Source organism: Poecilia mexicana, unplaced genomic scaffold, assembly GCF_051168715.1.
Source record: "Poecilia mexicana isolate PSO_F unplaced genomic scaffold, ASM5116871v1 scaffold_23, whole genome shotgun sequence".
NCBI classification, from domain to species: domain Eukaryota; kingdom Metazoa; phylum Chordata; class Actinopteri; order Cyprinodontiformes; family Poeciliidae; genus Poecilia; species Poecilia mexicana.
Window position 1 is genome coordinate 5943470 of NW_028263392.1, and position 25543 is coordinate 5969012.

The 25543-nt window shown below is 41.2% G+C and overlaps 1 protein-coding gene across 1 annotated transcript; it reads left to right on the top strand.

Annotated features, from left to right (window-relative positions):
- Positions 1 to 584: 584 nt before the first annotated feature.
- On the top strand, positions 585 to 19805 carry LOC106916609 (protein phosphatase 1H-like). Its single transcript, XM_088003379.1, has 8 exons — positions 585 to 2063; positions 7099 to 7285; positions 12189 to 12560; positions 13973 to 14085; positions 14169 to 14253; positions 15035 to 15153; positions 17202 to 17265; positions 18340 to 19805. Exons 1-8 carry the CDS (start codon positions 1828 to 1830, stop codon positions 18484 to 18486), a joined length of 1323 nt encoding a protein of 440 aa, XP_087859505.1. The 5' UTR covers positions 585 to 1827; the 3' UTR covers positions 18487 to 19805.
- The last annotated feature ends 5738 nt before the right edge of the window (positions 19806 to 25543 follow it).

Consider the following 25543-nt stretch of genomic DNA (forward strand, 5'->3'; position numbering starts at 1 on the left):
GATGAAAGCCCACGACGCAAGACACGCCTGGCAATTTTTCCAAACGTGATTAAATGGACAAAACAAAACAAAAATAAAGTATTTGGCTCAGAGCCAGATACTTGAGATAAATTGTTGAGACAACATAGCAGATGGACTCGAGCGTTGAGGGAAGACCTCTTTATTGTAGTGTTTCACAGAAGAGTTTGAAGCATTTACTGGAAACACGCTGTGAAAACCCCTAGACTGTCCCTGACAGGTTAATATTGAATTTCCCTCTGCACCTTGATGTTAGAGCGCACTCTAGAGGAATTAGAGTGTACTGCAGAAAGTGTGCCGCTCCAAAAAGTACAGATGTATGGAATATACAGTATTCATAAATGTAAAGTTTTTTTTTAACCACTGAATCTTTTATAATTATTATATATTGTAGCTTCCAGATACTGACTTAAAAAAGAATATTTTTGAAAGCAGTTGCATTAAAGTTAACTATTAATGAAGGAGTTCATATGGCGGATCTTAATGGGTCGTCTTTTGCTTCTATCCCCAAAGCTAACGTGGGAATTGAATTAAAATGCTCACTTTTCTCAGTATTTATGGTATATAAGATCCTAAGTCTAAATTTCGAACAGAAATTTTCTAAGTAGGTGTTTTAAATTGTGGCTCTGATCACTCTGACAAATATATGTTTGCTTTTGAGTCACTTGGATCCACCCAAAGTGTGAGATGGCTTTAATAATCACTGGTAGCAATTCTTGATATGGGCTATATGGGCAGTTACCCAGGGGGGCAATAGAAAGGGGAGGGACACCCAAGAACTAGAAAAAAATTTTTGTATCTCATCTGTTTATTGGTTAGGCTAGAGTCCTTGTCAAACGGCGTTTTGACTAAAGTCCAAAGGGTTGGAGTCCCAGTTGACGGCGTCTCAACTAAAGTTCTACAGCTTTTTTATTTCTCTTTCTCACTGTTTACGTTTTAATTATGTTTTTTAAATCTCTTTCCCACTTTCTGTTTTTATTTTGATTATGTAAAGCACTTTGAACAGTGACAGCCACCATTTTTTTGATCCCTCAATGAGTGGCAGCAGTTTCCATAATGCTCAGAAATTCAGGTATTTACAATGCCACTGGTCTCAGATCTCTTGCTGTTAGGGACTGATTTACCTTTGACCTTCTGTCAAGTCCCTTAAGCTGCTCACTCTGCACTGCAAAAAATAGCCTGTAAGTCTAACCACAGAGAGGATTCAACACGCTTTTAAATCCCACTGCTGTGGGGGCAATATAAATAATAGGATTTATTATCATTGTCAACTACTGAAGAGGGCTTTTTTTATCTGTTATGAATAATTAAATCAAATTTTAAGTGCTGAGTCAAAATGTGGGTTATATAGTGCGTTTTGCAGTAAAACACTAACGCTTGCAGCTTATACGTGGTGCAGGCTGTTTTGTTTTTTTTCGTTTTTTTTTTGCAGTGCTCATCCATGGATGCGTCACGTGACCCCTTAATCTCCCACCGTATTTCCGCGTTCACGCCGTTATCAATGACTCTTTATGGAGGTGTACCAGCAGCAGCGTCACTGTTATTGTTGTTATTATTATCATCGCCCTGCCCGGTCGCGGCTGACTGTTGTCTGCTCTGAATCCATGAGACCTTAACTACCACAGGAGCTTCCTCCATCTCCTCCTCATCCTCATCCCCCCAGCAGCCACCGCTTCCTTTCGAGCCCTGTCGTCGAGCAGCAGCGCGGACGAGCTGGGGGGGAATCCGGGGAAAGGGAGCCGCGGCGCCGCGCACCGGCCAACGGACACAGCGTCGCGGCGCGGCGGTGGTGGCGGCGGCAACAACAACATGCTCACCCGGGTCAAGACGGCCGTGGCCGGGTTCATGGGTGGGATTATGACCGGGGGAAGCTCCGGTGGAGGCGGGAATTCGTCTTCAGATTTGCCGCTGAAATTCCCCTATATGAGACCTGAGTTCCTGGGACTGTCCGCGGATGAAATCGAGTGCTCCGCGGACCACATAGCCCGGCCCATCCTCATCCTGAAGGAAACCAGGAGATTACCGTGGGCCACCGGATACGCTGAGTAAGTAATGCAGCTCCCATGTTCTTTGTGCGAACCTTACTGAATATATAAGCTGTGCACTGGCTGTTGCAGGCCCCAGCGGAACGTAAAGCTGCAGGGGGTCAGGCTGCACCTGTTGTGACCCACATCCATGCAGCCTTTGGCTGGGTGCAGCGCATCCAAAGGACCACAGTCCTCCCAGCACATGCTGGGTTTTCACGTGCAGATTGGTGATGCTTTTTTCTCCTGCACACATCAGCTTGGGTTGGACGATATGGCTGGAAAAAAAAACGTACAATCGGGACATAACCCTTTCATATCAGCTGATATCAATAATGATTATTTGTTATTTTAAATGTCCGATATACTGCCACACTTGTGACGTGACCCTTTCTGTTTAATCCAGTTTTCACTCGACAACGTTGATTTTATTTTTAAGTAGTTATTACTGCTGCCTTACTCAACAGGCTGCTGCTATGGTAACTAAAGAGTGAGTGAGGTAGTTGATGTCACCAACCTTGCATAGAGGTTGGGGTCTAAAACCTTTCCTTTGCCTACATTCCCCAGAAATCTGTGCTGTTATGGATTGGAGTTCAGTAAAATTATTGAATATTCTGGTAGTTAAGGTTTTATTGATATCCTATTAAAAATACAAATTTAGGGAGTGGTCAAAAAAATACTCTGTTTTGTCTATTTTTTATTGTTTTTGGCTTTGGAAGTGTTTTTGCAGCCTAATAAGTCTTTGACAGTCCCAGACTCCTACAAAAAAATTAGCTTGTTAAGACCACAAAGCAGGCTGGGGAAATTTGGGTCTTGGTTTCATCATATATTTTTTAATATGGTATCCCAAAAATGCCATGTCTTTATTTTTCCAAATGACATATTTAAAAAAAAAACATTAACTTTAAAAGTAAGCTATTTATAGTGTGCATTTGTTTTGCAAATTTATTTCTTTATATTTAAAGAATGTCATTACAAATCATTTTCAAATTGATTTAATTTTTGAGTGATCGGCTTTCAAAAACACCCTCTTTTTCTTTTCAACGGTGGGTTTGTTCCAAGATACACATACCACCCAAAATCTCAAAAACCATTAGACATAATGGGCTGAAATTTTCTCTGTTTTTTTCTGGTAATGCACTTAACATTCAGAGTACTGAAAAATAAAAAAGACTGCTGGTACCTACCTAAACTCTGAGTCTGACCTGCATTGATTTAAACAAAACAAAACAAAAAACATTTTCTACCAGCATGATTTGTGCATTTACAAAAGTGAGATGCAATATTTTTTTTTTGCACAAATGAAACATCTGTTAGGTGTGGTGTGTGTGAGCATCATTATTCAATTCCTTTTGTTCGGATATATCCCTAAATCTGTTCAGTAATATCCGAAAATGTAAACAGTGATGCGATACGATATCACGATACGATAGCTATGTATAAATACGGCCTACATGGAGCAGCGGCAAGACGAAAGCATGAGAAATATGAAAATGTATAAAGAAGATGAGGCCAAAATATAACTTTCCAAACGTGATGACGCTTGTAAGCAGAGACACTTAAACACGTCAGGCTTAATGAGAAGATAAACGGAGCTACATTTCGAGCAATCCAGGAAGAAAATCTACTATTAATCAGTTGCCCCATGGTAACTCTGGAGGAGCTGCAAACCTCCACAGATGTGAGAATTTCTCGACTCTATTTTGGGTGCACACCACAAATGAATTCACATTTATTTAACATTTGTCACTTTTCTTCTAGTTCACTGCCATGCTCATTTTGTTTTGGCCTGTCCAACTTCTCCAACGGTTTGCAACTACCTGCAGCAGGAAGCTATAAAGAAATCCAAATTTTTGAAGGCATTTCTTCATAAATTTTGGTATTATAAGTAATTTATGTATTAACTATGGCCATGTGGTTTAAAAAAGAAAAGGAAAAAGAGGTAGAAAATTATTGTAGTGAACTCTAATTTCAAATTTGTCTTAAACACTGTTCTTGAACACCTCGAGTCTTGGGAGACAAAACGCTGTCAACTCCTGACCTGCACTTACTTTTAACAGCTTGGGGAGTAATTTCCAACTATTAAAAGAATGTTTTTGTAGCATGACGCAACAAAGTTTGCTAACTTTGAGAAATAACCTAAATTGCTGGATGCTAAAATACCAAGCCTCTTTCCGTCTGTTCTTTTAATTTATCACACGCTCATCTCGCCGCAATCCTCAGAAAAGAGACGGAGGGTCTCGAGCGGATTGTTGGAGGTAATGAGTTCAGCTCAGATCAGTGTTTATCTGTAATTAAAGCCCCTTTTCTTCTCATTACAGGAGCCATTTTGCCTCTGGAGGCACATTGGACTTTAATATCCTTCCAGCTGATAATAAAATACAAAAAGTTAAAAGTCGGCGTCTCATCTGAACTTAAGTTGTTCTCAGGAGAAGCTGCTTTATAATGCTATCACACAGTGTACATTTGAGGGAAATGCTATATTGCTCACTGCCTGGCGCAGTGGAACCCTATTTTTTATTGAAGTGAATTTAACCAGTTTAAACAGCATAAATTAAGATTGTTTCGCTAATTAAGTTTTTATTATTATTATTATTTCCCAGAAGCATATATTAAAATATTTCTTTTCTAATCTGTTATTGTTTAGTTCTGCTACTACTTTTGAAAAATCATACATACTTTGGCTGGATGTCCTAATTTCTTAAGGTCTGTATTTATTGTCTTTGTATCTTACAGCCTACTGGTTTGCCTAAAATAACTTTTACATCTAAGCGTCTGATCTCTGGCCCAGAATCTTATGCTTAAAAAAAAAAAAAAAAAAAAAAAAAGCATGACAAGCCTTGCAATAGTGCAGAAAATGGGAGGAAAGCAAAAATTTGATTGAAGTCATTCTTTCTGCAAATATTGGAGTCGGGACAAAATGAGTTGTGGGAGCACTTCCAATGCAAACAGTGGCACCAGCTGCAGCCTCAGTGCAACACAGCTGAGATAATATACCATCGGCCTATATCGGAAGAGCCTTTTTGCACTCAGTGTTTAGACGTGCAAAGTGTGTGCAGCAGATAATAGGATAGACGTCAGAAGGCCTGGTCTAATATTGTTTTGACAGCCAAGCTCAGTCATTGTGTTCAGTTTCTCATATCTGAAGGCTTTTATGCTCTTAGTGACACAACAAATTACTACGATAATTAAAAAGTTTGACAAAACACCAAGGGAGATTTTATTATGGCGCTAAATATTGCATCCATAAGAGCGATAGGCCACCGGTTTTATCAACAGAACGTACTTCAGAGCAGTAGCCACGCCCACTTAAAATTGTTGGCAACATTTTTTATACAGCCACACAAGAAACACAGCAACCATCTTCACCACCAAGTTACAACTCCTTTAATTATGTAAAAGTAGACAATCTATGAATGAAAAACTGTTAAACATTAGAATTAAATTGATCAAGTGATATTGGTTTCCATGCCCTCTGCCTCCTGTTATCTCTGCTTCTATCTGAAGCTAACAGATCTTTGGGGTTGAGGAGCAGACATGGACGCCGCCGAGCAGAAAACAGCCCAGAGTTTGAGTCTATTAATAGACCTGCCAATTTCACACAATCACACTTTGACAACAGCCTCCAGATACGTCTGTCAGACACACCGGCCTTCCTTTTTTCTTTTTTTCCCACTGTTTTCTTGAGCCTAATTAAACTGGCTATTTTGAGCAGCTTTTCAACAAGTTTACTGACATTGAGAGGGTAGCTAAAACAAATTTATGCAGGGTGTATTATACGAATGCTTTGCAATGCAACACTTAGAACACTGTGTTTTTTGTACCTTTCAACTAAATATCTATTTTTTAAGTCTTGTTGCATAGCCTTTTGCCTTTTTTCTTGCAGGGTTTCCCCCAGTGTATTATAATCCTAGAGAGAATAAGTGTACTTAGTGTAAAGTACGGCATATAACTCACTGTGATAAGTTAACTGATAATAATATTTAGTGTCATGTTACACTATGCAGATGCTCTGTCTGTGCCGATGAAGATTCGCTAATATCAGCAAGCTAAGTGCCTGAAGTGCCTCCAACAGGAGCGCACTCTAATCTATGTTCTGAATAATTAGGCTAAGGTATATTTAACTACTTTGTTACAGTCAGGCACACAATGTGCTTCATTTCCTCCCATAAGACACATTATCAGATAAGCAAATCATATCTAGCTAAACAAAGTGCATCAAAGCTATACAAAGTATTTGGTTAAAAGCTGACGCAGAAAATCAGGAGGCTGGCCACAGTCACAGTGACAAATTTTGCTGAATGATAAATTGTCCCAGAAATTACTGCAATAAACTGTAACATTGTTGTTTTAATACCATTTTCAAGTAATATGTTAATAATAGCACAATAATCCAAGTTTGCCCTCTCAAAGATGAATAAACACAACATTTTGTCAAGAACATTTAACACAGAAACTGGAAGATATTTTAAATAACTTTAAAAAAAAAAGACCAAACACAATAAACAAAAGGAAACAAAAACAAAAGGAAACAAGTGAAACCATAAATGAAATTGATTAGGAAGTCTGTAAACAAAATTGCCCTTCAAAAACTATTATCATCAGGATGGAAATTGACCTCGTTTTAATTGATCATGCAATTAATTGGTTATTGCGACAGGCTCAGTCACAGCCGTGTAGTTCCAAATATTAGACATATTAATCTAAGCAAGACACAAAAATATTTCCAGTTCTGCAGGTGAAAATGCTGCATGCCGCTTCAGCAGTAGCGATGAGGAAGAGCTATCTAGTCAAAGCAGCAGCACAAACTAACAGTTTGATCTAAATTGTAAACCTAAAATTGCAGAGGCAGCTGCTTCTGATAAATGTAGAGGTTGTAATTGCTGTGACCTTGCAGTGATCCATAAAACAGCCACATGGGATCTGTGACGCAAACTTGGATACTAAAATATGTTCCAAACTCCTTCTGAAAGAGCGGAGGGCAAGCCTGCAGTTAAACATCGCCTGAGCTCTCTACATTATGCCCCTTTTTCTTTTTCTTTTTTTTTTTTTCCAGGGTGATCAATGCTGGTAAGAGTGCGCTGAACGAGGACCAGGCCTGCTGCGAGGTGGTGGTGGCCAGAAGGAGGCCGATGAGCTACTGTCCCCCTTCCACGCCCAGCAAGACCCCGACGGCCAAGAGACGCAACTCGCTCCCCAACGGCGAGGCCCTGGGGCTCCGCGTGGAACACATGATGGGCGAGGTAGGAACATGGAGGCAAACAAACATGTAGTTCTCTTTCAAAAAAGACAGACGGATACCACTGTAATGTGCTTCCCTTGTTTATTATTATAGGCACTTAACATGACGCCACGTTATTGATTGAAAAAGAATCTAGTGATGCATGAAATGCACCTTTAATGTGACCTCAAACAGATCTGTAAGCAGAATGACTGAGTTAGCGAGTATTTAAAAGGTGGTTGTGATATTTCTTTGGTAACGTAAAGATTACCAAATCTTAAGGCACTAAGGCCTTAAGTGCCTTAGTGTCACTTAAGGCACTAAGTGATGGTGCCTTAAATAACTATCACTTAAATTCTCAAAAGTGTCTTGAAGTTACACTGATTTCGTCATGGTTGACTTTAATATTTTCATTGCTCTAAGATACGGTATTGCTCTGCTCCTCTCCCATATGGGTTTGTCTGCGGGTTGTACGGTGGCCCCACATGGGTTTGCCCATTTATGGCCCATGTAGGGCCACAGCCTACATGGGATATAAAATCCCTTTTATAGTAACACTGTTTTATAGCCAACAAGCTACCAGCAGTGTGTCTGCTGAGCAGCAGATTACTGCAGACACCCTGACTAACTAACCAGTTAAAATCAGCTTGTTCTACTTTAATTACTTTGTGTACCACATTAAAAATAACTAAAACATTGTCACAGATATTTATTTGCTATGCTATTCTGTGTCAAAAGAATGAAAACAGAAAACAGCCTACATGGGCCCTAAATGGAACCCACGGACAAACCCATATGGGACCCATATGTCTGCCCACCTTTCCCCCATATGGGGCCCACCTAGGCAGGCAGGGTATTGGCCTATTCTTTTTTTCAATATTCCTCAACCTGCTAGAATTTTCAATCTTACTGTGACATTTCTTATCACATCTACGCCGATGATGTCCTGTTATATCTCTGTTGTATCCTCCTGATTATGTGGGTCAGCTTTTAACCAAATACTTTGTATAACTTTGATTAGTGTTGCACAGTGCATTGTGACATTGTCTGTGAAAAGTGCTTTATAAAAAGTTGTACTTGCTTCCGGCAATAAATCACCTAAAATGCCACCTATCTGTCTCAACGCAAGATGTTCAATGAACTCTTCCTCCTGCTAACGATGTCTTGCTAAAATGCTAGGCTAACGTTAGCGTGTTTACTCTCTGTTTTGATGTGACTTGTTGATAATCCAGTTCTTAACTCATTCCAGTGCAGTTCCAATACCTACAGAAGAAGTTGACAGAGTACTGTAAATCTCTCACTCACAGACATCTGCTGTAGGGAGTAAAAGTGCGCAGCGCGAGTCAGATGACACGAACATAGTTGCAGTTTTTGAAAATCGAGCAAAGTGCAACAATACAGTAAAGTCTGATATTCTAAAAAAAAATGTTTTTATCACATAAATTAATCATCATATTTTAGTCATAACGCTTGAAAGTTTAGTTATCATTTAACCAGTCTAACACAGGTGGAATGCAGGCGCCTGAGTTCATTGACTTTCTCCAGATATTCGGTCAACCGAACTGTGACAAATTAGTGGCTTTTCCCGAATCCCGCTTTGTAATAGAAATAACAGAGAGGTGGGAGTCAAGGATTCATCCAAACAGAGATAAAACACATGTTAGGATCTGTGTTTTCTGTGTAGTTTCTGTCTGTCTAGTCCTGTCTTCCCCTGAGTCTCTGTTGTCTTGATTGATCCCAGCTGTGTGTCGTTCCTGTGATTACCCTCCCAGTGTATTTAGTCCCTCCTGTTGTCAGTGTTCCTTGTCGGATCCTCGTCGTGTGCTATGTCGTCAGTCTGTTCCCTGTGCCGTCTCTGTTTGGACTTATCATTAAAATAAATTATTTTCATCATCATCCTGGGCCTGCCTGCGTCTCATCTCACCTCACCAAAAACCTGAATCATGACAGTAGGATCCGACCATACAGAAGGTGAGAGACGCACGATGCGGACTAGACGGTGGAGCGCTTGGCGGTGGTTCGGAGAAGTTCCGCTGGAGGAATTTTGTGGCGGAGCTCTTCTGTGGGGATCGCGGCTGGCGATCCCCCTGCCTGGAGTGGAGCAAAGCCGTCACCGCAGCCCTGAGCCGCCGGAGGTCCCGGCCCCTGGGCAAAGCCGTCACCGCAGCCCTGAGCCGCCGGAGGTCCCGGCCCCTGGGCAAAGCCGTCACCGCAGCCCTGAGCCGCCGGAGGTCCCGGCCCCTGGGCAAAGCCGTCACCGCAGCCCTGAGCCGCCGGAGGTCCCGGCCCCTGGGCAAAGCCGTCACCGCAGCCCTGAGCCGCCGGAGGTCCCGGCCCCTGGGCCCCTCCTGCAGCTGCCTCCGGTCCCCGCACCGAGGCGGCGTCTGTCCCCGCTGCCTCCGGTCCCCGCACCGAGGCGGCGTTTGCTTCCGCCCCCAGAGTTTCCCGAGTCTGCTCCGTGCGAGCCCCCTGAGTTTCCTGAGTCTGCTCCCCCCGAGTTTCCTGAGTCTGCTCCCCCCGAGTTTCCTGAGTCTGCTCCCCCCGAGTTTCCTGAGTCTGCTCCCCCCGAGTTTCCTGAGTCTGCTCCCCCCGAGTTTCCTGAGTCTGCTCCCCCCGAGTTTCCTGAGTCTGCTCCCCCCGAGTTTGCTCAGTTTCTAGTGCCCCCTCCTCCCGAGTTTGCTGAGTCTGCTCCCCCCGAGTTTCCTGAGTCTGCTCCCCCCGAGTCTGCTCAGTTTCTAGTGCCCCCTCCTCCCGAGTTTGCTGATTCGGTCCCTTCTCCCGAGCTCCTTGTGCCTCCGAGCCCTCCTCCCGAGTCTCCGGAGCCTGCAGCCGGCCCTCCAGCCGGCCCACCGGAGCCTCCGAGGGTCCGCCTCCTGCGCCGACGACGCCCGCCGGACCCGCCTCCTCGCTTCCTGCGCCGGCGGAGGAGAGCGCCGGACCCGCCTCCGGGACTCCGTTTCATGCGCCGGCGACGCCCGCCGGACCCGCCTCCGGGACTCCGTTTCCTGCGCCGGCGACGCCCGCCGGACCCGTCTCCGGGACTCCGTTTCCTGCGCCGGCGACGCCCGCCGGACCCGTCTCCGGGACTCCGTTTCCTGCGCCGGCGACGCCCGCCGGACCCGTCTCCGGGACTCCGTTTCCTGCGCCGGCGACGCCCGCCGGACCCGTCTCCGGGTCTCCGTTTCCTGCGCCGGCGACGCCCGCCGGACCCGTCTCCGGGACTCCGTTTCCTGCGCCGGCGGAAGAGACCGCCGGACCCGCCCAAGGGGGTCCGCTTCCTACGCCGAAGATGCCGCCCACCGCGGCCCAAGCTTCGCCTCCTGTGCCGTGGGCGGCCCCCGGACTGTTTTCTGTTCCTGTGAGGATTTAGTTTTGGACTCTAGCCTTGTCGCCCCCCCCCCGCCCACCCTGTTGGGTTGTTTTTGGTTTGGTTTCTGGACTCTGGCCCTCCTTTCGTCGCCCCTCCGCCCTCCCTGATGGGTTGTTTTTTTGTTTTTCTGTTGGGCATCTGGTAGCTGCCCTTGAGGGGGGGGTACTGTTAGGATCTGTGTTTTCTGTGTAGTTTCTGTCTGTCTAGTCCTGTCTTCCCCTGAGTCTCTGTTGTCTTGATTGATCCCAGCTGTGTGTCGTTCCTGTGATTACCCTCCCAGTGTATTTAGTCCCTCCTGTTGTCAGTGTTCCTTGTCGGATCCTCGTCGTGTGCTATGTCGTCAGTCTGTTCCCTGTGCCGTCTCTGTTTGGACTTATCATTAAAATAAATTATTTTCATCATCATCCTGGGCCTGCCTGCGTCTCATCTCACCTCACCAAAAACCTGAATCATGACAACACAAACATCTATGCCCTGCTTCACCCCTGAAATCACAGACAGAAAATTAAACAGGCCTCCATTCTGTGACGGCCCAATAACGCTGAGCAGAAATGATGACGGCTCCTGCATGGAGGTTTGACCTCGCCGGCTCCCTCAATGCTGGAATGCATGAGTCATGGCAGGTCTCCATGCACAGCCAGCGTTAGTCATCGTTTACAACCTCCTCCAATGCTGCTAACGATGACATTATAGGGACATTTGGCGAGAGGAATTCTGCGTAAAGGTGCAATGCACATCATTGCATTCCTTCCAACATCTACAGCAGAACCTACTGCTTCAGAGTCATTGTTGGAGGAAACGGATCCAGCTGATGATTTATGCTTCTCTTTTTCTTTTGCACGAATGTATAATCTTATAATCAAAATATTAACACATATAAATATACATGCCCACGTTTACTGGTATGATTTTGTCCCATTTAGCTGCTGAAAGTGTGTTGGAAACATTGCTTGTCACTTCACAATCACAGACTGCTTTGTATTTTGCTGTGGTTTCAAACGGGGCTGAATTTTGAGGAGGAGAAATGAGGCAATGTTTTCAACATTTTTTAAATAATAAATCATAAAACGGTCATGATCGTTTATAAATCAGTGTTTAGTAGGACCGCCCTTTTCGTCACCCTTTTGCGAGAGTTTTGGTGTTATTCTCTGAGTTTTGCACATGATCTTGTTACATTTTCTCTGCCAGCTCCTTCATCATGGGAAAGTTTATAGCTGGCTTGAAACATAGGCTGTCATATTTAGATATAACCATAAGATACCTTTGTTTTAAAATGTATTGGTATTTATTGATGCTCTTATTGAACAAACAGCAGGGAAAATGGCAAAGCTAGCCACAATAGGGACAGTTTAGTGGAGTTTGAAACATAGTTAATTGGAAATTCTTGTGGCAGCAATAATTCAAAATTCCTATGAAATGTAAACGATACAATACGATAAGTGCCTGGCCTTTCATGTTCTCAGTTTCTCCACTGTATGTCATTATAGGAATGGTGAGTTATTTTTTTAGGCTTCCACCACAAAAAATGTTTTACATGTCCATGTTTCATCTGCAGGAGAGCGAAGGGCTGGTTTTCCACTACTGGGCTTTGTTCGACGGTCACGCCGGCTCAGGCGCGGCGGTCGTCGCCTCCCGCCTGCTGCAGCACCACATCGCCTGCCAGCTTCAGGCCGTCATCGAGATCCTGCGCAACTTCCACTCGCCGCCCCCCACCGTGCTGGGCGAGGAGCCCGACAGCAGCCCCTACCTGCAGGGAAACCCCCCGGGGCCGCACCGCGCCCTGACGCGGGCCGCCTCGCTGCGGGGGGCCGCCGGCGCCCCGAGCTCGCCGAGCAGCACCCCGCCTCCGCCGCGCTTCTACATGGAGAAGAGGGTCCAACACGAGAGCCTGGTGATCGGAGCGATAGAGAACGCCTTCAAGGAGATGGTGCGTGATGGAGGACGAGGCTTAGGAGGCATTCAGGGAACTCTATTAGAAATATGGACTTTAAGTTTTATCACGGTATTATTGTCGATAAAAAGCGATGATACAAACTGTTTATTATTTTGTTTTGGTAACCGTATGGCTGTGATTGCATGGAACAGCAATGATAGTCACACAAACACAAATGATCAGTTTAGAAAAATAGTAAAAAATTATAATCTCCGACAATACGGAGAGTTTTAGGGATTTTCAGCATCAGTAATTGGACTTTATTGTGACAACACTGAATCAAAACCTTCTAAAAAATGTATTTAGATGGTCAGCGATATGATAAATACCGCTCCCTAACTTGAATTAAAGCTCCTTTTGCAGTTTCGAAAAGAAAATTAAAAGTTTGATTTTGCCAGTTCCTTTACAGTTTTGACCGATAATTCTTCATCTTAACGGTTTTATCTTTTTTAATCGATCTCAAAGCCCTGAACTCCGGTGACCCCTCCCTGTTTTCTTAGTCATCTGAAAAGTCAGTATGTTGACTTTCTCTTTTATCTCCTCTCTTCTTGAGAATGGCCCCTGCGGCTTTTGATATTTTAGTATCTGTTTTGTTTTGTGACGCATTGTGCTATCAAGCGAGAAAATTCACATAAACATTCCCGGGTTTTGGGAAAAGTTAGCCTTGCTGGAAATTTTGATACCAATGTTTATTCGTGATGGTATTCAAAATTATGAGTAAGAAGCAAACCCCAAACCTGAGTTGTCTCATGTTTCCATTACTGGTACTGTGCCACGCACTTTTCTTCCCATGGAGAAGGGACTTTCCAGATGTTTCAAATATTTATTTTCTCATTAAAACAACGATTAGAGAGTTTCGTTTTCAGAGTTGTTTTTTAAGACGTTGGGGTGCATTTCTGCTGTGTGTCCACTAGATGGCAGTAGTCGGCTTCGCAAGCTGCTGCTCAGAAAACAAAATCGACGTGAAGCTTCTTGTAAGCTAATCCCCGTTTCTGCTATTCTTACAGTGAAAAGAAGCTCTTATATTTAAAACGGGAGCCTTTATAAAGTATAATATCTGAATTATTTATGTTGCTGTTGGAAGAAAATTGCCACTCATAAATTTGACAATATTATACAGAGGCATAATACTGTCCTGGCATGTCACTTTAGCTAATTTGGTTACATGTAGTTATTTTTAGCAACAGACTCATCTCTTGGATCTATTGTGAAACAAAAGATGATTCTGGGAACTTTGTGGCAGCAAACTCCAGGACATTTTGAATCAAATATTAGGTTTATTCTGGCAAAAATAAAAATGTGTTTCCCTCTGCTGTCTACATGAGCTTGGGTGGACGTTGGAGATTTTCTGTTTGTCTTCATACGCTGTGTGTCATCAAACCGTCTGCTGGTTTCCTTTTCCTCAGGACGCCCAGATCGAGAGGGAGAAACAAGTGTACAGCATCAGCGGCGGATGTACGGCGCTCACCGTGGTTTACCTCCTGGGGAAGCTGTACGTCGGGAACGCAGGCGACAGCAGGTACGTCTCAGATGTGAAGTCAAAGCCTCTGTGATTTTCTTCTGTCGTTTCTCATCGCAAAACTTCCACGCCACGTCCTGCAGGGCCATCATCATTAGAGACAACGAGATCGTTTCCATGTCGACGGAGTTCACGCCAGAGTCAGAACGGCAGCGACTCCAGTTCCTGGTTGGACAGTTTTGTTTTTTTTTACTTTATTCTTCGTTTCAGAACACATGGAATATTTTGTTATACTTGGCAAATTCAGTGTGTCCACAACCCTTCACCGTTTCCACACATTGTCGCATTGCAATCACAAACTTTTAATGTATTTTATGGGGGAAGTAGTGCAATATTTGTAAAGGGGAAGGAAAATGTCTCCTATGTTTTCTCCTGAAATTTCCAGATGGTTAGCCTGGATTTTATTTTGGGGCATCAGAGTAAATGTATATATATATCCATACTACACTTTTAAGGTTCTTGTATGTAAAAAATTCCAAAGCATGATCCTGCCACCACCATGTCTCACAGTGGATTTAGTGAGACCTCTGTTTACTTTTTTTGCCCAACCTTGTAGTGTTAAATTATTTTAAATGTAACATAAGCAGAAATTACATTTTCTGCTTATTATGCATATATTGATTTTTATTAATTTTGTTTATAATTTTTTTGTGAGCATTTTTTTTATGTCTTCTGCAACATCCACATTTCCCACCTTGGGAATAAAGGTTCATGTGTTGTATTATTCTTTTCTGGGTTTTATTTAGGGGCATCGGGGGAGACGCGGGTTAAGAAATGCACACCGTGCTTTTCAGAAACTTTCAGGAATTTTTTTGCACTTTTTTTTGTTAGTCTGTCACATAAAATACTTTGTGGTCGACAAAATGTGGAAAAAGTTTAAGAGAGAAAATCTGAGTTGCATAAAAGTGCGGATGAAGCTTCTCTGACTGACTCATTGTCCGTCCCGCAGGGCTACATGCAGCCCCAGCTGTTGGGGAACGAGTTCACGCACCTGGAGTTCCCCCGCAGAGTTCAGAGGAAGGAGGTGGGCAAGAGGATGCTCTACAGGGATTTCACCATGAACGGGTGGTGAGTTTCCTCCGTCGCAGAGCAGCTTCCACAAGGCTCTGCAGAGTGCTGCCATTTTCAAGCTTGCTCCTTGCTGTAATGAGGAGTAAACTCTGAGCAGTGCAAGTGTTGCATGTTTGGGCTAAGATTTGCATCACCCACATAGAACAGGCTGGAGTTCTTTCAGGTTATGACTTTTTCTCTTTCTCATGCCGTTCCATACGGTCCATGCGGCAGAGACCGATGCATTTAAAGCAAGATGAGCGGGATTACGCTCGGGGATTATTTTAAAGACTAGCAAGACAATTCAGAGTGTGACGAGAGGCTGAACGAGAAGGGGTGGGAGGACTGCTGATGCTGGCATTTCACACTTTCCTGCTTAAACACACAAAAAAGAGAGACAGACAGAATCTGCTGCTTTGGGCGCGGGAAGGTCAGGAAAAGTTCACCGCTTGCGTCGAAGAGACTAATGGCCAGACAGAAGCACAGTCTGACAGAGAGAGCGAACTCTGGGTGGATGTGAAGCCGTTTGAAGTTGTTAATGTTTTCCTCTGACTTTTGGTGCCAAATCTGATCTCGTTGGTTGAAGCACATCGGCAAGGCGGCTACGAGGTTTTTGAAGCCGACATCAAAGTATTAAGTCTGGGGTTTTTTTCAGATTTGCTCTTTGAATTAGTGCTTTGAACGCTTCATACTCTCCCAGCCTCTTGTTCTCAGTATTGTCTTTTTCTGCAAACAAATGTTTTATGTTTAGTTTTTTATAGGGAAACAGGATTAAGTGTTATTTGTATTATTTTTAGTAAATTCCTCTTTGTTGTAGTTGTTGACAATCTGACCAAAGAACGCAATCCCTAATATAACGATCTATTCATTTTTTGTATAAAATGAGCATGGGAAATATCATTAGCAGCATATTTGCACTAACCAAAGTAAAGGTTTTTGTGACGCATGTCTGATAATTGCAAAATATTTGTTTTTTGAGGCTATAACTGTATGCAAGAATTAATTTATGCTCAAAAAAGCTGGAATCATAGTAAAACTTTTCATACATACCTTTCCCTAGTAGACCTGTAATTTATATCCTTTTTCAAGTACCTCATCTAAACATAGAAGTCTAAATAAAAGTCTAAAGTGATGCATTAAGTGAGCTAATCAGTTTTGTTTAGGCTAAATTGGACAGGATTTACAGATTTTAAAGTCACATTTTCAAGACATTTTGGTTCATTTTCAATTCAAAAATGTGTAGAAAATGAACACATTTAAAAAAAAAAAAAAGAGGACTGACGAACATGAAATGGCGTGTGAAGAAGGCGTCTCGTGTTCAGACAGCTGCGGGTTAGCTTTGGGCTAGCATGAAAAACTTCAAATGCTACTTTTTCCTTCAATGTTCTGCTAGCATTTGTACATGAGTGAAATATTTTTGTTTTGTTTTTAGTCTTTACCGAATTGAACAATATATTTCCCCTTTTTGTAAAAGTTAGTCGCTAGTTTTAAATGTTTGTGTTGCTAATTTTTAGTTGGCTCCTATTTAAAAGACTAGTCATAGCAGAAATCCTATATTGTAAATATTATTTCTTGATGCTGTTAGCTCTTTTTTATTAGCTTGAAAACAAAACAAAAAAAAGCCGTTTCTATCTTTTTGTCAAATACTGTCAGCTCACCAGCTGATGTTTATTAAATTTTCATCTGTTTAAAGGACTGTTGCTAATATTTTAAAAAGTAGATTTTGGTCTTTTGGTGCAGCTGACCTCATTGGTTTGATGTTAATTTTTAGTTAATCATCTTACTTCATTTTTACAATAAGTTAGCTACGTCTCTACATCATTATATTTGTAGCATAACTTAGCTTTGTCAACTTATATTAATTTATAACCAGTATATCAATTAGTCTCAAATGTTTATCAGAATTCTACTTGTCAGTGTGATTTCAGACAACATAAGTCATCCTTTATATCTTTGCCTTTAAATTAATTCAATTTTGAACCGTATTGTTGTGTATTTGTTGACTTTCCATTAATGACGGATGGCAGGTTATGCTTTACTTAAAAGTCTTTTTTATTATCTTCAAGGGCATACAAGACTGTTGAGGATGAAGATCTCAAGTTTCCTCTTATTTACGGCGAAGGCAAAAAGGTAACTGGTCTGGACTGGTTCTTTACCCTTTATGTTTTTACGGCCAACATGCACGAGGTAGTAATAATTGTTAGGTGGAGGCAAAATTCTCTACAGAGTTCCTCCTTTTGTTAATAAGTAAAGATCTGGAAAGTGTGGCATGCATACCACTCCCTCACTGACGCTGCTTTTATGAAACGCCGGCCAACACCGAGCCAAGTAGCATTGCAACCGGATATTTCAGCTTTTCCAGTTGCCTTTCCTCTCGAATGTTTTATCCATTCGAAAAAAATGTGTCTATTTTTGCAATTTTATGCATTTCAGTAACTCCATCACATTACGTAGATTAATTAGACAAAAGACGGATGGTTTAACAACTTTACTTCTCTTGATCACGATGATTTTCTGCCAACACCTAATGAAAAGAAATCATATAACTTTAGCATATTACATCAGGCCAATAAAAAATATATTTTTGAAAACTTGGGCTGTTAATAGCTGCTAAAAGTCTGTTATTGTCAAAACTATTCTATACTAATCTCCACACATTTTATCACTCTTAAGTCACTTTAACCAGTAATGAATCAACAAGCACAGAAGGGCTGCGGTTAAGAAAATATGATCGAGTTTGATTTGAAATTTAAATAAATTGGGGTAAATATAAAAACAGACATCAGATGATCCAAACTTGATCATACAATAATTTTTTTTTCTCTCTCAAATATAGTTGATTCATATTCAAAGATTGTACAATTTTCCATCTTGGAAAGTTCTGGCACTTAATTCAATAACCCAAGGCTGCGTTTCAGAACTTCTGACGCAGGAAGAGGTTTTAACGCCGAGTTTTAGACGCCGCAGACGTGAACTCGGTCACCTCTCCAGTGCAAACGTTGCCTCACTTCCAATAAAAGCTGCTCTTTTCAAAAGCATGATGTCAGCACATCACAGAGGAGTCGATCCAGGGCTTCGGAAGCAGATATTAGACTTGCACATGTTTTATTTTTCATATTTAAATGCCCGGAGCTTTCACATTTCACATGATCGGGCATAAATCTGGGCGCCTAAAGTCAACCATTCACGTGTTTTGTTCATCAGGCGCGGGTCCTGGCGACCATCGGTGTGACCCGGGGGCTCGGTGACCACGACCTCAAAGTTCACGACTCCAACATTTACATCAAGCCGTTCCTGTCCTGCATTCCTGAGGTCAGAGCGAACACCTCTCCGTTATTTAACTCCAAATGATAAAAAAAAAAAGGGGGGAAAAGAAGATTTCTGAGAAGCTGAATCTGCTTCCAGAGATCAGATTTTCCACCCCTCCCCACTCGTCCACGCTGCTCTTGCTCCAATTGCTCATGCGTAGCTGTGTATTTATTTCATGTCTCGCCGTATAGGAGGCATAACGTCCTCCTCCATATGTGCCGCACTCATCACGCTGCTTCTCTGCCGCCGGAAAACTTGAACTCACCTGTCTGAACCGTCTGGCACTGGATTCAAAGCGCTTTCATCTCCCGGAGTAGTTCATCTTATAGAGTTTTTTTTTTTTTTTTTTTTTTCCCTCTCTGAGCTCTGCGCTTGATCTTTAATTCATTATCACCAGGGTTCACGGCGGGTTCACATCAAACCTCCTGCCTCCTCCTCCTCTGCTCGCAAACGCGGCGCTCGACGAAGCCTCCTGTGTGTTGTTTGTATCAGGAAGCTGCGCTAACGCCGTTCAATTCCTTGAGTCATGGAAGCATCCAGAACGAAGCGGCGTGTGGAGGACCGGGCACTTTGGAGACACACAGGGAGTTAGTTTGTATAAGAAACGAGATAAAAGCAAACAAATAAACATGCAGTTTACTAGTTTTTGGCATGAGTTTAGAGCATCTCATTTTTATCTTCCACTGATTGATCTGTCTTTTCTTTTTCTCCAATCCATCCTCCCTCCCTTGGGTTATTCCTTCCTTCTCTTCCTTAAGTAATTCCTTCTTCCCGTCTGTGTTTCCTTCATATCTTTCTCATTATCTTTTGTACCCTTTAATTTTTTCCTTAATCGTTCTGTTCTCATTCTCTTTATTCCTCTTTATTTCCCCGTCTTCCCTTCCACAGTTAATTTCTTGTTTCCTTCCTTCATGTTCTTCCTTAATCCCTTCCCTCCTTTGTGTCCTTTCTTTCCTTCTCTCTTTTGTGCACTTATTTCCTTCTGTCCTTTGTGTCTTTTTTATCTTCCTTCTCCCCTTAATTCCTCATTTAATTTCTTCTTTCCTTCTGTCCAACCTTTTTTGCATTTTTCCTCTTAGTATGGGGTTTATGTAAAGTTTGCTCTCTACACAAACTCCTTTAAGTTATGTTTTAAATTTTTTCACAAATAGGACTCTAGCAAATGCGTGGGAGCCCTGTTTTTGTGCTTTGGGGGGTAATAGTAGGCCATTAATTACAAATGAAAAGTTCTTGGACAATTGGTTTGATTTAAAATGTGGCTTTCAAATTACAATCACAAAAACATCATCGCTTTAACTCGATTTATTTGACGGGAACCGTCAGGGACGCGGACTGAGGCAGCAGTGAGTGAGTCTTCCAGTGTCCGACTTTGTTAGAGTATCCCAAGCACTTTAAGCTTTTTCCCATTTTTTCATGTTGCAACAACAAACTTCTCTGCATTTGGACGGGATTTTATTTAATAGACGAAACACAAAGTTGTTGTTGTTTCTTACAATGATGCTGCCACCACCGTGTTTTACCATGGGAGTGGTGTGTTCAGGATGAGGAAAAAATTTTTTTTTAAAATTTAACTACAGTTTCTATACTAGATTTGAGTCTGGACTTGGATTGAGCCTTTTAATAGGAGCACTTCCCTGTCCCGTGTGGATTCCCCACAGCATCATGCTGCCACTACTCTGTTTTGCCATGGCATGCATTTGTACTCTTCCATCCTTTTTCTATTTCCAAGCTTCCATCTTCAGCTCCTTTTTAATACAAAATTAACCAAAACAGTGTATGAATACTTTTGATTCAAAGTCAGGGTCTTGCAAAAAAAAATTCTTTTTTTTAACCTGACATCTACTGAACTGTTACTCCTTGTTTTTTTTGTATCTTTCCTTCCTAAGCGTCGGATTTTCTTGTTACCTTTCAAAGTGATTTAGAGCTGTAGCTTTCCATGCTTCCTGAAAGTCTTTCAAAGATTTTTTTTCCTTTTTTTTTTTTGTCTGCTGTTCAATCATTATCGGTCCGATACCTGATCTATTTATACGTACTGTGTCTTTGGGTCTGTCCTATTAGGCCAGTTAACACTGAGCTTTTTAACACGCTAGAATGATTCAAAGTTCAGAAGAAACCCTATGAATCTCTGGTTAAAAACATCCAAATGAAAACTTTCATAAATGACTGGAGAATTTCTTCTTAGGACAAAAGCAAAGGGGAAAAAGTGAAGTTTTTGTACATTTCAAAATCCGTCATTCAAATACACTTTTTTTTTTCCCGTGCCAATCTAAGCCCAACAAAAGTTGTAGCATCAAATTTCCATTGGTATATAAATCCCTACAAAGACGCCATGTTGGACTGAATGACTTCTGCACCAGTGTAGCTGCACTCAAGAGCCAATATATGAAAAGCGTGGAGGCAAATATTCCCTGCAGCAGGGAGAATGTAAAACATAACTAAACCTAAAATACAATCATTCTTAAAATAAGTAAAAGCTTCTTTTTTTTTCCTGTTTTGCTCTGTTTTATGTTTTCAGAAGCTCTAAGTCGACGCTGCCTCGGCTGAAAGTATCTCGATGTGTGGATGTAGTTTTAGTATATGCAGTAATTTATTTTAGGCCTGGGATGAGCGACGGTGCAATGGTTTAATTTTGCTGTTTCTTTTTTATGGGCTTTTTATTTATGTAATGTATGTCGTAATTTCTGTTGTGAATGTCCGAACAAGATGTTTATAAGACCGTTGGCTTTCCATTAGCTTTGGATGCAACCAGAGATTTCTTGCAAAAGCTACAGGATGACATAAAAAAGTTGCGTATGGATTTGTACAATCCTAATAGAGACAATATTTGCATGCTTGTGTCAGTTTGAGTTTATTTACTGGGCTTCAAAAAGAGAACTGAGTCTAAAGAGTTTAGCAGAAGATAAGAGAAGCATCCATTAACAAAAGAAATGGTAATTGCTAAGTTTTTAAAGGAGCTTATTTTAAAAAAAAATAGAAAAATGTTTCTTAAACAGTTAAATAAACTAAACATTTTAAGAAAAAAATTAAAATTGGTGAATACATCTGAATGCCTGGAGCATCTGCAGAGAATAAAACGTATGAAAACAGTAAGGCTATAAAGCTAATAGCATTAGCAGCTAAAAGTTAAGGAGTTAAATACAGGCCTTTTTGATGGATTTTGTTAAGTTGTTGATGGTTACCCTGGTAAAGTTAAAGTATCAATATACTTTAAATCAGTACTATTGTTTCCCAATGTCAATAAACAAAAACATTGACTAAAATTTCAACAAGCTTTTCTCTTGATGTAGCTTAGTTTAGCTAATTTAACTTAATTTTGCCCTGAGATTGGGGAAGGTCCCAACCTTGAAATAAACTTTTTTTTACCCTGTAAAAAGTACATTGATACAAGGTGTAATATTGCCTCTAAATATTACAGCAGAATAACACTGTTTAGTTTCTTATTTAGCTAAAAAAAAAAGAGTAAATAACAGCTTAATTGAAATGCACTAAAATGTTAGATTTTAGATGCAAAGTGTATTTTCAAAATTTAATTATCTCCAAAAAATTAAGTGTAAAACTTATAATTAGTTTCTGCAAGCGGCTGAACAAAACTTTAAACTCAGAAGTGTATTTTCAGAGTTGTATTGTTTCTGAACAATAAACTGAAAACCTTATCACCATAAAACAATCAAATGCTTCGATTAAAATGTCTTAGCACAGCTTATTTTAGCTAGTTTAACTTCGTTCGGCCTTAAGATTCGGGTAAATCGAAATTAAACCATTTATCGATGTCTCTGAAATACACTAAAAGTTTATGTAATTTCTTATTAATGCACTTAAAATCAACAGTTCATACTCCTTCTGCTGTCCGATATTTGTTGCACTGAAGTTAACCATCTTGGACATCCCCCCCCCCCCAACATAACTGAAACCATCTGCATTATGTCAGAGCAGCAGCTGTTTTTTGTTTCCTGCAGATGATGTGGTGCCGTGCTCCTCTTGTACTTTCCATTGAAGAAATCTCGTTAGCTAATTAATGACATGTTTATATTACACCCTGAATCATCTGAACGTGATTGAGGCCCTTTCTTAGAAGAATGTGAAGTACGATTTATTTGTGTCGTCACCCAACTTTTGCACATCGGCTCAGGTTCGGTTATGATTTACCTATGTTTGGTTTTCTGAATGCAGTCATTTACAACTAGCTGTACATGAAGTCTTCAGTCCAGTTCCATCTACCTGATTGTTGTCGTTTTTGCTGTACTACAAATGTTTGGTTTTTTTCCTGCGCAACACTACCAGGTTAAGAAACTTGTAAAGCTGAGGGGGATTTTTTTTTTTGTAGCAAAGATCGACTTTGAGGCCTAGTTGGGGGTTGTTGTTAGCTAACTATCGTGCTACCTTTACTTCAATGTGAATGTGAGATGTAATTTTATAAAGGAACACGACCTCATTGAGTGATAAACTACTATTTTGATGTCTCCTCGCACAAGCTTGACGTCGGATGGAGACGAGCGATGTTTACCTTCGGTGTTTCTTACCCAGGAATCAAAAAAAGACAATAAAGATCCATGTCAAACAATACAATTTGTCTTAGTCAGATAATTGAATACTCAAATCTACCAATCAGAATGAGTTGCTCAAATCTGTACTGCTTTCAGGCAGGCTCAGAAAGAACAAGCACAAAGGATTCGCAGTACAGCCAGTCATTACTGATGCTGTTTATGTTATAGATTTATCTGCTGCTAGCTTAGAGCTGCTAGCTTGAGGAAAGATATTCAAAATGTTTGACCCAAGCTTTACAGTTTGATGGTAATTTCAGGAATGGTATGTAAACATCTGAATTTGAAAGGGGGGAAATAATCTCTGTGCCAGTAATCTGGCATTTAGCTTCTCCAGTTCATGAGGAAGATCCACTTAAAATGTCATCTATCGGTTTAAGTGATTGGAAAGATGGTGGAGCAGCGTTGTTGGTTCAGCTCCAGCTTCCTCCTCCTCTGAAAGCACGATTCGGTAAATGTGACTCCGGCGTAAAGCACGTCGAGTTAATATCACAAGAAATTACGTTCACTTACAACTCAGGCCTCTGTAGAAGAACACTCCGAACTATTGTGATGAGCTTTTAAAGATTAAAGTGTAAAAGTGATTCTCTGAATTGTGTGACCTTCAATTACAAGAGAACTGTGTCCGTTTCACTACAAACTTCTCTGTTACAGTTGACTTTATCCATGCAAAACTAGTTATTTTAGGTCTTAGTCGTTGAGCAGGTGTCAAATAAAGAGGTGGGGTAAACTTAAAAGTACTCTTTGAAAACTTGGTCATAAATTGTGTTACTCAAAACTTAGTTTATTCATCTCAGACAGTTCAAATATGCTTTTTCCAGCAGGTGCAAAACACTGTTAAGCCGGATGTCACTTTATGTTGTTATAAAGGCAAGTAGTTGACCAAACACATGCATGGTTACATTGAACAAATCCATAACAGCAGGTTCGAAAACACTGAGAAATTAGAAAAGGAAAGATAGTAAAACAAACAAAAAACACTATTGACAAATTGGGGGGTAAAAGGGGGGGTTCAATCAGGAAAAGTGCAAAAATTTCTTATTCTAATCTCTCCACACCAACTTGTTGGTTCCCCACTATTTCAGAATGTGCAAAAATACAAATTCATTTTTCCATTTTAACAACATTTGGATTTTTTAAATATAATTTATTAGAAGGACCAAAACTTAAGAAAATAACTACTGAGGGAAATTAGTGCAAGTTTTATACCAGTTAACCGATAATGGCGCTTTTGTACCACGCCACAATCACACATTTATCTAAAAAAAAAAAAAAAAAAAAAAAAAAAAACCCGAGTCCAGATTGTAGTTCAAATAAGTCTTCAGTCTTCTCTGCAGCGAGTCACCAGCGCCGGCAAGGCAGTAGATTGCGCAGTCATCTCCATATGGGGCATCACGTCGACCCGGCCAACAGCACAAACTACTACCTCAACCTGCGCCAGTTTTAGTCTGCGTCCGTGCGTAAAAGCGCACAAGAAACAAGGCGTGCCAAAAGAACGAGACGATGTTCCACTCTGCAGATATTAAATATAATTACGCATGCTTAAATACAAAAAAAAGAGGGGGGGATAAATCCTTGCACAAAATGTACAGTCTTTGCTCAATGAGTAAATGACACAGAATGTCTCATATCCACGTCTACAAATTGATCATCCTTTCCAGTTCTTCGCTTTGCAGCCGCATCAAGAGTTTGTTTTGTAGTCTGCATCAGAGAGAGGCTGAAGGGCTGGGGGGGTGGGGAGTTTGTTTAGCCCCAAGTCCGTGCGAACCTAAACGTCCAAATGCGACCAAAACCATGAAGACGTGACGACGAGTTTTCCCTCCGCATCCTCGGTGCAGCTGTGAATGGGCGGATGTGGCGGAGTGCTACTGGACGAAGTTCGCGGGGAACGTCACAGGTTTGAGGACTGTGAGGTGAGGGGTGGGCTTGTTGAGAGCCTCCTAACGTCAGCCGAAAGAAAAACTGTCAGCGAGCGCCACCTGCTGGTCGCTTCTATAAAATAAAAATCTACCCGAGAAGTTTTGAGGCTATGAAATCCGATATAGTTCTGTGTAAGCCACTATAAACTTAATTTCTTACCTGCAAAAGTGAGTTACAAGTCGAACAAAACAGGACAATGGAAGAGAAAGAAAAATGACTGAAAGCTTCTATTAATTTGATAGTCAACTTTTCAGCATGAGCAATATCTCCGCCTACTTTTTTGTATTTATTTAAAATGTATTTATAATTGTAGCTTTTCTTATAATTACATTTTCTTTAAAAAAAAAAGTAAAAGTATAAGGGTGTATGTTCCTAACCCACCTTTTAAATGTCCAAAACAATATTCAGTTTTTGTGTTTCCCCAACAACCGTAGAACAAAATGTAATGCAGCAATAATAGCATTCCTACACTTATAGCCCTGGATTAAACATCTGCTCTTCGTATTAATATGTGTCTTTTAATCAATATTATTTTTCATTTTGCATTGTGTTGTTTCGGAATTTCTGTCATTTAAAATCAACATCCAGACCCAGTATAGTGTTTGCATAAGCAGCAAGGCAAAAACAAAAACCTTCTG